The following is a 13,451-nucleotide window of genomic DNA, read 5'->3' as shown; positions in this document are numbered from 1 at the left end:
GCTGTGTGGTGAGGTATGCATGTGCCAAGTGAAGCAGTGGGAAGGAAGAGATCCTTGTTTCTGCTGAACTTCGAAGCTATGTGGATGGAGCAAGCATGTCTTAATGTATGTAGTTGAGATAAGATGGATCATGATCTTTAAACTGAAAGAGGGTAGATTTAGATTAGATGTAAGGAGTAAGTTCTTTACTGTGAGGGTGGTGAGGCACTGGAACAGGTTGCCCAGAGAGGCTGTGGACGCTTCATCCCTGGAAGTGTTCTAGGCCAGGTTGGATGGGGCTTTGAGCAACCTGGTCTAGTGAAAGGTGTCCCTGCCCATGGCAGGGGAGTTGGAACTAGGTGATCTTTAAGGTCACTTCCAACCCAAACCATTCTATGATTCTGTGATGCATAAGCATGCTGTACCTGGGCTCCAGATTAGGACGCTAGCTGGATGGATACATGCTCTGTGTTCTCTTTCCCTCTTTTTCTGCTCTGTGTACTGTCATACACCTCTGTATATGGTTTTAAGATCCACAGCTCACCTGCCTGAAAGTGCAGCAACAAAATTTAAAGCTGCAATTCTATCTAGCCAGAGGAAGCATCTTCCCCTTAAAGCTTCCTAAAATTCCTTCTTTGAGACATGAGAGAAGTATGAAAGTTTGAGTGAATATGTAATTTGATGGTTTACACTCTCCTTCTAAAATACAAAAACATTATTTATTTATGGTAACAGGGCATGATAGGTCAGGAGCAACGCATAGCCGTCCAGATGAGAAAGCTGTTGCTGTGCAAGCAGGCAAGAATTCTGAGACCCCCCCAAACTCTTAGTGTTCTTGTATTAGTTTTACCCCTCTCTCAGAGTTTCCATATCACCATGCAGCTGTGTGAGCCACTTACATTGAAGAAACACTCAGGTAGCTACCAATTTTTTTGGCACTCTGGGAAGTAGAGCACAGATGTCCTCTTTCTCTGTGCAGTGCAGTGTAGGGCAGGGCTCCCACTACTGCTTTGTGGAGAACTCATAAGGATTGTGGGTCTGAATCCAGATCCCTTTGCACAGGACTAAAAAAATTTCTGAGCATTTTATTGCCCATAGGTCCACTAAAGGGACTGTTGTCGTCAGAAGTAGAAATACAATGTGGGAATAGATAACATACGGGAATAGATTCTCTGCTCCTTTTCTGTACTGAAAAAAAAAAAAAAAAGCAAAGCAGAGATTGGCACATCTCCTAGCTAATACAGCCACCTTTTTAATTCCAATGTCTTCTCTGTTTCTCATACTGTTGGCCTGCTGGGGACAGAGCGTGTTAAAAAAGCACACAGTGTTCTGACTGTCCTCAGCTCTCTGGCAGCTTTTGAACTTTTGCCAGCTTCTCTTTGCCAGCTCCTGAGGCCACTCTAAACTGCAAAGGTGTGGGGGTTGTAACCAGATTTCTGGCTGATCTTAAAGTTTGCAGAGGACTGACCTCCTAAAGTGTGTGTTGGGTAAACAATGCGAAACTTCAGTAATAATTTTAAATGTATGAAATGGATTCTCTTGGTTGTCGTGGATGCACTGTGGTGTCTCAGCTATCAGCACACCTCCATCCCTGGAATATGTAATACTGATTTAAATTTTTGTCTGCCCTAGTGTAGTCCTTACCTCATCTGTCATGGTGGGTGCCTCTGTGCAGGGACTTTCCATACAGAGATACAGCACAGGGCACCTCTACACCAGCACTTCCTCAGCAGTTCTTCCCCTGCTCGCACCCTGCTTTTTTTCACTTACCAGTGGACAGCTTCCAATGCGATGCAGCGGCATTGCAGCAGAGGCTCTGCAGTAACTCCTGCCAGTGCAGAAGCTTGCGGCATTCTTTTGTATTTATTGTGTGCTAGTGCTGAATGTGAATGGCTCCCCCTGTGATGCTGGAGTTGCAGGAATTCTGCAGTGTGGTACTTGCTAGTAGTCAGCAAGCAAAATGCTAGATCAGACAGGTTGAAGAAAGGATTGATCCAGACACCCTCTTCCCTCCCCTTTGACAGGTTTAGCTGAAAATGAAAAAAAAAGGCAAATTAGGGATTGATTCTAAATGGGGAGAGTAAGAATGCAGGACAGGTTCACAACGCGTATTTCTTACACTGCAACAATGCTCGAGGTTGATACCCTGATCTCTTTTTGTCCTTCTGGGGGAGAAATAGTTCCACTGCGCTGATTTGCTTTTGCTCCAGACTATCACTGGCGTTACTGGAGATCCTATCCCATGAACGATTTCCTTCGTGACTTGACAAGCTTTAGCAATGGCTTTTCTTTAGCATTGCCAGTTCCTGTGTCTTATGTATGTCACATCTATAGCCAATTTCCCTGGCTTTCTGACCGCCTTCAGACTGTTAATGGGGCTCTAAACAGGGCTATGGGCCCTACTACTAGCAGCTGTGAGGACTAGCAAGGCGAAGCTATTGTATATATATAAAGGGTACTTAGAAAATGCTTTGTGAGAGAAGAAGGCAAGCCTTTTAGAGTCCAGTCATAGCCTTCTGTTTTCTTCTTGAGTTTCCAAAATTCAGTTCACTTCCTGATCTTTGAATCGTGCACTTTATTGTTGACATTCTGCATCCAACAGCAGAGTCAAGGGAGCTTTTAAGGGAGGATAAACCTACCCAGCCTGTGGCTGGTGTGGTGTTGTGGTGGAACAGGCCAGCGAACAAAGACTTCTAGCAGGAAGAAAGTGATTTCAGTGCTGTCGGGGGAGGGAGTATATTATTGTCTGATTAAATATATTTGCTGAGTGACAGAGGGAAAAGGAAAAGACAATCTCAGGCTTGCCTGGCAGATGCTTACTTTAACTACATCACAAACATTTCTGTTAGGTATGCTCCTGATGGCAAGCAGTGGCAGGTGTGAATTATTGCTCACAATCTTCCCATGTGGTAGGCAAGTGTATTTCTTCATTTTGCCAAAGGAGAAAGCAAAGCTTCAATGGCATAATCAAAGTCTCAGTGCAAACAGGAGATAAACAGTGAAGTTCCCTGGAGATACATGGATCTCCCATTTTTTCCCTTTTGCCTTTCACCCTGTCTTCATGTCCCCTTATAGCTTCTGTGATAGCAGTGGAGTCACTGTGCTCCTCAGTTCTGCAAGGGAAGGATCTTCTGCTGAAGAGCTCCAGCTGGCATTGCACACTGCCCTTTTAGCTGTCCCAGCTGAAGAAGAGAAATTTTCTAATGAAATGTAAATGGGCATAACTGTATCTCAAATGTGTGTTAAGTTGGGATCCTATTTTCATTTTACTACTGAAGTGGCTTATTTTATATTCTCATGCCATGTCCTATTGACAGTCCCTATTTTGCACAAGGTGTTTACAAATTAAAAGAAAAATAGAATAAAATTCAAAGAATTTGAAATGCAAGGGAGAGGGCGATAAGCTTTCCTGTCTTGTGAAATCTTTTGTGTTTAATGAAAGTGTGAGTTTTGCTCAGTTTCTCTAACGATGAGTGCAATGTAAGTGTAAGGCTAATCAGACACTTCTGGCTTCTTGTGAGATTTATCACACCTGTTGAGTTTCCTGAAGCTTTCCAAAACTAATGATATTGGATCATTTGGCTTGTAAATCAGGACTTCCCTCATCTAGATGGCTGTTCTGGAAAAGCTTGAGCAAGATCACTTTACCTCAGTTGAAATCAGATTTTAATTCCTTTCCGGTACAGGATAAGGTGCAGTGAACGAACACTGGTATTTTCTACAGCCTCTTAATGTTTCTGAAGATAAGCTATCTCCAGATTAATCTGGAAAAGGTCCTTCTTTTCTTTTATATTCTGATGTTAGTTGGAGAAGGAGGAGAAGTCTAAAATACAGCTAATTTACATGTGCTTTTGTGGTGGGTTTTTCTTTTAGTCCCTGTTCTAATTTATCTGAAATCAGCAGAAAATCTCCTCTCTTGCTTACTGTTGTTGCCGAGAGTGTGATTTGCCGAGAACGTGGTTTGCCACAAGTGTGATTTGCCACAAGGAAATATGCTTCATTATCTGCAGAGAGCCAGAGCCACGACCATAAATCTGAACTGCAGATGTCACATGTTTTCTGTTGTAGCAAATTCTGATACCATAAATGCCAAACTGTGCAGGATCAAACAGACAGAAAAATTAGCCTGCAAGTGGCAGTTTTATCTTATTCTAGCATGTGAAGTGACAGAGAGAATAAAAAAAAATTCTTGATTAGACACTGTGCTTTTTATAAATGTTATTTTTAAAATGTTTTCTCCTTCTGAAAAGCCTACAGTGTTGGCAAACCTTCACCATGTGTACACAGACTTCTTCTGATTAAAATGTGTATTTCTCACTACTTTCTTTTGCAAGTCAGCTATGTCTTCTTGTGTTTGCAAAGCTAACAAAGCATCACAGCATTTTAGAGCCTGTTTGAAAATCTTTAACAAACCTGAAGATAATTCTGTTGCTATGCTTCCAGAACACGAACACTTACAGTGACAAGCAAAAGTCAAAAAGGCAAAAACTACATGGAAGACGCACGGAAGTGAACAGGTGCTAAGCAATCAGGAATAAGAAATCAATAGGGTGACTTGCATTTAAAAAGCATGAACTACAGGAGCATTATTTTTCTCCATCATGAATTTGTAAGGTCCATTCATTACTGTTTCCTGTAGCTTTCATATTAATAAAATTTTTTTTCCTACCACCCTGTCCACTGTGTGGCAATTTGACAGGACTTAGTGTCAGCCTTCCTTTTAGGGATAGAGAAGTTATGCTATGGCAACTGAACTGTGTGGTAGATAAGAAACGTTGTGGAAGGACAGTCTCCAAAATATCCGAATGGGAAAACTAGTCTAGGATGGTGGTAATGATAAAAGGTATAAAGAAGTAGATCAGAGTTTGCTGTGTGCTTTGAGTAAAAATGTTGCTGTGCTCCATATTTGGAGCTATGAATGCATGCCATGAAGAGACTGTTAGATTTTTCAGTCTTACTGTGGTGTAACTGCTTTGCAAACAGGGCATTCGATTTGCATCACAGGCAAAGGTGGTGTATTGTGCTGATAATCTATTCAAAGCTGGTTTTCTACTCCTGTACAGAAACAAAGCTGCCTTCTATACATGCTGCCAAACTAGTATTTCATTAAATTAATAGAGCTGCAGACTCAGGTGACTACTATTGTAGTTTAATGCTGATCTTGCTGCATTTTCAAGTAGGTAGTGGTATATCATACTTGTGCAAGGCTTTCTGGTAGCAGTTGGTTGAAGTGTGAATTGTTCAGAAGGCACTCTAGTACAATGTAGTGTCATAGTACTGAAGAACGTAATTCTCATGGATTAGCTATCTAATGCACATTTGATTTACATTAATGTCTTGTGAGTAGTGAGAGATGAGAGCATCAGATTCACATCGTCATTAGAGGACTGCTGTATGGGATATTGTACAAGTAATCATCAGTGTATTCTATAAAAGGCAGCCGGAATTTTCAGCATATTCATAGTGACTGCACAAGCATTTTTTTGTCCTGCATAACATGCTGCATCATGACACAGCAATACAGAAAAAAGGTCAGTTGCACAACTATGAAAAATGAAAGAAATGGCTCCATAACTAAGACCTAATAAGTTTTGTTGTTTCACATGAAAGCCATCTACCAAACCACACTCCTGCCACTATGGCTTATATTCAAGATCCTGTCAGCATTTACCAAAAACCTGCCTTTTTAATATTATCTGCCAGGAAAAAAACAAGTCTATTTTTTCTCCTAAGTGTAGGATTCATGCCACTTTTGTTGTCCCTACTGAAACCATTCTGACCAGCAGATGTTAAGTTAATATTCTACCTGAGTGGAAGTGGGATCTTTATAAAATTGGAATTTGCTCTAAGGCACATAGCACTTGTTTTCAGTCATATAAAATACGGAGATCCCAGCTGTAAAACACGACATTTTTCGGTGCAGAAAAGGTCTGTATATTTTTGATGCATAAAAAAATGTTTTCATGACATTTTTTCCCCCACCCAGAAAATATTTTTATGTTGACTCTGTTATTTTTCATGAAAATATATTGATATTTTAATGATAATTTTATTGTAAGGCTTTTGGGAAGCAAGGTGGAATAGGTAATCAACATTTGAAAGAGAAGGCATGATCACAAAATAACTAAATGAAGTTGGCTGTGGTATCAGATTAGGTTTTAATTCTGGACTGGACTGGACTAGGAGGAGCCGAAGTACAACTGTTTTGAAAGACAACTTAAAGGCCCTAATTTTCATTCTGTTGTAAAGCAAGAACCGAAATGTTGAAACCTTGACTCAAATGACATGGCAAAGGAGTCTTTTGTTTTCTGGCTGGCTGTAGCTGTTAGCTGCCGATGTTTCTGACTGCTTCTGAATCTTTAGCACGAGAGCAGATCCTCAGCTGTTCTAGCTGGCATAGCTTTATGACCTAGGATAATCAAATCTGGCGATTTAGAGCATGGTGGAGCAGTAGCCTTAATGAAATGCTTTAACAGTTGATTTGGAGGATGGATATAAACGTGCTGAAGAATATCTCTAAATTTAATCAATACAGTGATGACATAGATGTGGGCTCTGTTACAAATGCTTAGGCTGCCTTTTTCAGGCCCACTGCTCCCACCTGACGACTTTAGATAATGGCCTTGTAAAGGGAGCTTAATATCCTCTTCTGAGTAGATTTCCCCCTTCTGCCCTAAGGGGAAAGAACTTTTGAGGGTTTAATTTTTTAATATTTTTTTTCTTAAATTTGAATCCTTAATTTGAGTTCTCATCTCTGACTGCGAGTGCCTGTGGCCTTCAGGAAAAAAAGCCACTATCTGAATTTTCAAGTGGGATTTTGGTTCGGCTGCTCTTTTCCTGTGGTCTGTCAGTGCTTCTCCAAACCAGATTTTTGCCTGGATAATGGAGGTGAAGGTACTTCCTTGAGGGCCTATGATGTAACTACCTTGAAAGAAGAGTCACCCAGCTCCTGAAGGGCTGAAGTCTTCACAGCTCATGTCTCTCATTTGACTCACCTCTGTTGTCTGTAACAGTACTTGACCCAGAGTTTTACAAATGAATTTCCTGCTTGGTACATAGTTTTGTTAGTCACCTTAAATGAGTGACTCATGATGTGAGGCTAATACTGACAAAATGGAAATGGAAGCATGTTTAGGAGAGAGGGATGACCTGCCTTTTTGACTTCTTAGCAGTGACCACTCCAGCAGACTACAGAGCTGCACTATTAAGAGTGTCATACATTCCTCAGCTAGAGTAATGATGAATATGGAGGAAGGAGTAATTGCTATGGTTTGTAGATGTGAGATGGGATCTTTAGGGCATCTGTGGGGATGATATGCCATGTCTTTGCAAATCCTCATCAGCTATGAAAATATCTCAAAGTGATGAAAAGTAAAGCTACAGCTAAAAAGGGCTGGAACATTAATTATCTTTGGGTACTTTTTATCCTTAGAGTTGAACTTCAATTATTCAAAATCTGTTTTGAATATTTAGGTACAAGCATATTTGCATACTGTTGTTTTCAGGGACCTTAAATCTTTGTGGTAGAGAGTCCTGTGTAGATTTTGCTGTATCATTTGTAGTAGGAGGTCCATTTGCAGAAGATTCATTCATGGGTTGATGAAGAAAGCTTCTGGTCTTTTATGCTTCCTTTGTTACCATTTTTCACAGAAACTGCAAATGAATAGCACCTTTTAGGACACTAAATCTATCCCTTGTCCACTGCAGAATTGTTCTTAACAGCACTGAGTTTGAAATCTATGATTTTTTTGTAGCACTTCACTAATCTCTGTAAGGCACAAGTTCAGTCATACAGACCACACAAACTGATCTGCATTCAGATTAATGATACGAGAGTGTCTGCGTGCATTTTCCTTCTGTATAGGAAAGAAGGGATAAATAAAGTTCTTTTTTTTTTCAGGATGTTTCATAGTATTGTTGGCTCATTAATGCACCATTTTGGGTACTAATTTGCAAGGAGCTGACAGAAAACAAACAGAACTGACAGCCATTTCTTATTGCACAGATAATTATAGCCTGCATTAGTAAGTACTTGGCCATGCTGCACTTGCAGCTTTGTTGGATTGAACTGTAGTGAATTTGAAATTAATCCAATGTCTGGATTTTATTAACAGCACGTGAGTGATTGACTGTGGGTCTTCTCCTTTATAGTAAAAGAAAGCCGTAGAAGAGTTAACACAGTGGTTGAAACCAAGAAGAAAAAAGTGCAATTTTTCCTCCGTTACTTCTTGTTTATTGCAGGAGTCACTTCACTGTAATCAGTAGTTACACTTAGTTAAAACAGTCTAAAGATGATTCAGAGGCATCTAGGAATGTTTGTAAAATTAAATGGTGTTCAGTACAAAGAGCTAAAAATGGATAGGAAACAGAAAGTCATATGTCTGATGAATTTCTTATGACAAATAACCAGCCCAGTGAAAGATTAGTACATTCACTGGATCATATGCACCTCACTTAGTTGTGGAATTACACCACTAAAAACACTTTGTGACTGACAATGCAATTGCTAACATCCATTTTGAATGGTGCTGCATAGCAGTTACCATTCAAATCTGTTGCTGTCACTTTTACTGACAGTAGAGGGAAACTCAGTTCAGTGTGTTCCTCTGAATCAGGGAAATGAAACGGTAGCACAAAATCATTTTCTAATTAGTTTTCAAACTGAGTATTTTATAAAATAATGGAGTATTTGCTAAAGGCGTGGCACCAAAGTTCCCTTTCATTCTTTCTAACAGATGTGTCAGCTGAGTATTTTATATATGACTCGTGAACCTCAAAGCTCTTGCATGGTGTGAATGTAGGGGGGTTTGTATCTATCACTTTTATTTAGAAACTTGATTTTTGATGGTGAAGGTCTGGTTGTGGCTTGAGTCAGTATGTTTCTGAGAGTTCTCTGGTGTGGGTGCCTGTTGCCTTCTGGGTGGCTAGAGTCAGGCCTTGGGAGCTTCTTCTTGCTCTGTGCTTAGGCATTATGATTACCCATGGTGTTTCGTTGATACAGGCTGGACAAAGGAGCTGGGGCCATTTTTCAGCTCTGGTGAGAAATTTTTTAGTGCCTTAATTCTTTCCCAACTTCATTCTATCAAGTCACCTCCTTTTTCATCAGCACACACAACCATGGATATTTCTGTCTGCTGAATACAGATCTGTCATTGTTGATTATTTGCTTGATAAGGTCCAGCGTACAGATATTCATTCAACAGAGAAATAGAGGTGTGACCTTGGCAAAGACGTGATAGTATGTACTTCTGACACCAGCAGAAGATTGGGTCTCTGAGAGTTAAGCAGTAATGTATTATTTTCTGTTTGTTTAACTTAAGTTAAAGTGTGTTTGAAGTAAGTTTTTCAGAAAGAATAATATGTCTGACTGTTGTACCAACTTAGAGAAAAAAAAACATTTCCCCAGGAAAACACGGTGGCTAGATTTTTCAGTTATTGCTGGATCTGTTTATTGTTCTTTTTTTAACTGCAGAAAGTGAGTGAAAAAGTAGGAGGTGCAGAAGGAACCAAGCTAGATGATGACTTCAAAGAAATGGAAAGGGTAAGTCTAAATACAGATGTGTCTATTCATTATTACCATTCATTTTTCCTTTCTAGGACAGGAATTTCAATCACTTGAATAACTTTGAAAGATTTAACTTTTATTTAGCAGGACTGAGCTTTCTGTTTCTTACCTCTTTTTGTTTTCTAACCAAGGCATATGTAATATATGGCACTCTTTATAATGCCAATATTTCATTCAGAGATTGAGGCTGTTGTCAGCTACAGATTAGTTTCAGTTAAGCCATTGTAGAGGATCTCTGAAAACAGAGTCTGTCTACAAGATGGTAATTTCAATGGCAAAGGGTGCCAGTCATTCTCAGCACCTTGAGCATCAGTCAAGAGGAGCAAGAGCTGTCTGCCAAAGGGGGTTGACAGTGGCACTGGGATATTCATTCATAGGTTCAGACATCCTGTTAGGCAGCCTCCACTGGCAAAGTGCATTGGGTAGATGCGGCTAACCTCCCAACAGACTGCTTGGTGAGACAGGCAGTGGTAGCACTGAGTGTTTCTATGGGGAGGGAAGCCACAGCTGTGTGTGGTGGTGATAATATTTCAGTTGGAAGGATCAGTAGGGGCAGGTTTTTTTCTGGCTTCAACTTTGAAAGGTACTATCAAATCTTGTAGCACAAGCTACTGCTAGGTGATTTGTAGGGTATGTATCTGATATATAACTCTGATCAAGAGAAACAGAAGCTATTTATCTGTACATTTGTATGATGAGATGAGGAAAAAAAACCTTGGATGAAAAATAAAGGAGAAGGGCACATCCTTTGTACTTCTTACAGCAAAAGTACTGCAGAGTTGGTTTCTCCCCTTCTGCCCAGCTTCCCTTCAAATGTGCTGCAAGTATAGGCACTGCCGTCAAAACTGGAAGATGTTAACAGAAAATTGATGCAAGGTTTAGAGTGGAAAATAGGACATTGCAACAGCCAGGGGTGAGTCCCACGTAGTGCTTGTGGGCGGCATGGGTTGGCGGTCCGGGAGATAAGAGCACTGAGAGTTGAGAAGAGAATGGAGTAAACTCATTGGTTGCCTCCACGCTCCCTGCCTGGCCCCGTGTTCCTTGCCAGCTTTTCTGCAGGCAGTGGACATGCTCCTTCTGCCTATCTCTGGCCTTCTGTTCCCTCGCCCCCCACTCTCCTCTGCAGCCTTCTAGCCATTTCTGCGGTCCCTACCAGGCAGTTCAGCTACTTACTCATGCAGGGCTGGCAGACCTCTTCTGCTTCTTTGTGTAAAGTATAGAGCAAGACCTGGCAGATGGCAGTGGCAACAGGAAACAGGAAAGACATCAGTCACAGCGTGCTGCAACCAACCCATCTCAGGTGTTCTTTTTTAAAATAGGAACTTGCCATTACGGTAGAGGAGTTCACCCTGTGGGACACAAGCTACCCTGCAGAGAAATGCAATGTGTCTTCATAAATGCGTAGTACAGGACAGGTTATGGAGATCCCCAAATCTGCCAAAGCAGCATTTTTTTGTTGAGGCCTGATTCTGAGGGGGAGAGTAGTTGCGTACTTTGCTATATGCAGCTTAGGAAGCTGATGCAGAGTACTTAAGAAAGCAAGAATTCCTATTACAGTAGAAAAAAGTAATGCTATTGAGTTCTAAGTATTTTAAATTCCTAAATATAAAATAATTCTTCCTGGAGTCAGCCAGGGGAAATAAATGGTCAGTGCATCCATGCTGATAGGTTTCTTGAAATTGGAAACTAAGTGATACCTGGTCTTCCTTACCCCAATTTACCAGGCCTCGCTCTGAAAGAGGTAGACAGCCCGTTTTATCATTGGTGGTTGGTTTTGATTGACATCTGCTTTCCCCTCATTTTGCCAGTTATTAGGCAATCAAAGATGGCTAATTCTTCAAGTAGTTTTCAGTGACCATTCTGTCAAAAAGTTTTCCCTGTTGTGGACGCTTCCCAGGGTGACATAAAGTATCAGCATGGTACAATGAGTCATATCAAATTCCTGACACATCCTCAGGTACTCTGTACTTAATGGCCTTACTTGAGAATGGATCTGCTATAAACTGAAATGGTGGACTCATGCTTTGGTAGTTTTCTAGGTATTATCACCATTCTGGTACCAGGGCTGCTCTCAGGGACACAAAAATAAAATTATAAGAAGAGTTAAAAGAATTTATAAGAACAAAAAGAAGAGAGAAAAACATTTTCCTGTTGTCTAACATCTTTTTTTCATGTTTCTTTTTGTTTAACTCTCTGTCCTTTAGAAAGTGGATGTTACCAGCAGGGCAGTTGTGGAAATAATGGCAAAGACAATAGAGTATCTTCAGCCCAATCCAGGTAATGTAATTTCACAGTCTCACAGTACTTGCAGCACTTTTTGAAAATACTCTTTCTCACCAAAATAGAGTACGACAGATCTCATCCTCACTGGTGCAAGTTAAGACAAAATTGGTGAAGTTATCGTCAAGTAAAAGACAGAGATGAGTACAGGCTTCTGTGTTAGGCTGTCAGAGGGAATGGAGACTGGCTTTGGGAGGTGTGTTTTCATTTTGTGTTGTCTTGCTTTAGGTGAGGGAGCAGCATGTGCCTAGAAATCACGTGTGTTTACTTGCAGGCATCTGAATGTCAGCACTGTGAGCATGGGGGGGCTTCCTGGGAGCTGGAGATGGCTGTGGACTCCCCAGGGGCGGCAGGGCAGGGCCTGGAAGTCAGGGCCCATCCCACTGCTCCAGCCAGGAGCAGGGCGGCCCGGGTGCTCTGGGGCGGCAGCAGCAACCCTGGGCATCAGGCATCTCCCTGGGTATGGGGACGGGCCAAGGCCAGGCAATCAGCCCACAGGTGGGGATCAGGATCAAGCACGGTGAGGGTGTCTGCATGAAACATCTCTTTATGCTGCTGTTCCAGTCATTTACCCTGTGTGAAGGAAAAGGACCGGGCAGTCCTTGCAGACTGTGGGAAGAAAGACAAAGTTATGAAGCAGCTTCCTCCAGGGCACAGGAAAAGATGTAACAACACCTTTCACCTGGTTGTCTAGCGGTTTCCCATCCTCATTAACGTTACTACAAAAGGGAGGGTGGAAAAGAGGCGTTGATGCTGAACTGGAGAAAAGGGCAGATAAACGGATGTAATCAGAGATGACTAAATTGAACCCTCAAAATAGAAACGAATGATTGGTTTCATTGGGGAGATGAAAGAAAGGTTTTGTGATTGGGCTGATGGAGAGCTGCATGCTCCTTTCTTGCCAAAGGATCCTCACAAGGAGGGGTGATCTGGAGCTGTTAAAATCAAGTAAACCATTAAATTCAAGAACTTGAAGATTTCCATAGTGATCTAGGAACATAAGGGCTTTGATACTAGCATAAGTCAATGCCAGCTTGACTGATGGCATCAATGGAGTTATGCTTGTATAAAATTAGCATGAAGGTAAAATGAGGCCTCTACCTACAGTAAGTATCTTAGAATTTCATGGAAGTACAGACCAAATTCACTCATTCACTGTGAGGAATTTGTTTCCTAATAGCTGGAAACAAATTTGAACCAGTGTGAAATATTTTAACTCCAGTGTGGTAGCATGAAGGACTGTTGCTAGTATAGCTTAACTGGTGATATTTTTATGTTAGACCACAGAGGAAAGGAGGATAATTTGATGATGCTGCCAGTGGATTGAAAAAAGGAATAATAATATTTACGAGTTCCAAGAACTGCTAGAGAGAAAATAATGATGACTAGAACGGTTTCTATGTCAACGGATGAAATACTGTTTATGACTTGAGTCCACAGCTTCATTGCTCATCGTCAACAAGCACTCTACAGGAAAAGCAATAGGATTGACAAACATTATGGGGCTAGTGATAAAATTGTTAACTGCTGTCAAGCTGCTGTTGTGCAACATTGTATAGACTGAGTAGTAAGCTTTGGCTGCTCAGCCCCTCTCTGGCTGCCTTCCTGACACATCTGAGTGATTATG

The 13,451-nt window shown here is 41.1% G+C and overlaps 1 protein-coding gene across 1 annotated transcript in view; it reads left to right on the top strand.

The window, feature by feature from the left end:
- The window catches only part of SH3GL2 (SH3 domain containing GRB2 like 2, endophilin A1), a 112,006-nt gene that overhangs the window by 75,664 nt on the left and 22,891 nt on the right, over window positions 1–13,451 (top strand). Inside the window, exons 2-3 of the mRNA XM_052776387.1 lie at window positions 9,452–9,520; window positions 11,749–11,821. Of these exons, the coding sequence (XP_052632347.1) occupies window positions 9,452–9,520; window positions 11,749–11,821 (142 nt within the window). The remainder of the gene's footprint in view (window positions 1–9,451; window positions 9,521–11,748; window positions 11,822–13,451) is intronic.

This window comes from Harpia harpyja, chromosome Z, assembly GCF_026419915.1.
Source record: "Harpia harpyja isolate bHarHar1 chromosome Z, bHarHar1 primary haplotype, whole genome shotgun sequence".
In the NCBI taxonomy this organism is placed as follows: Eukaryota; Metazoa; Chordata; class Aves; order Accipitriformes; family Accipitridae; genus Harpia; species Harpia harpyja.
Note: the sequence above shows the minus strand (reverse complement) of the source record. Positions and strands in the feature narration are given on the sequence as shown.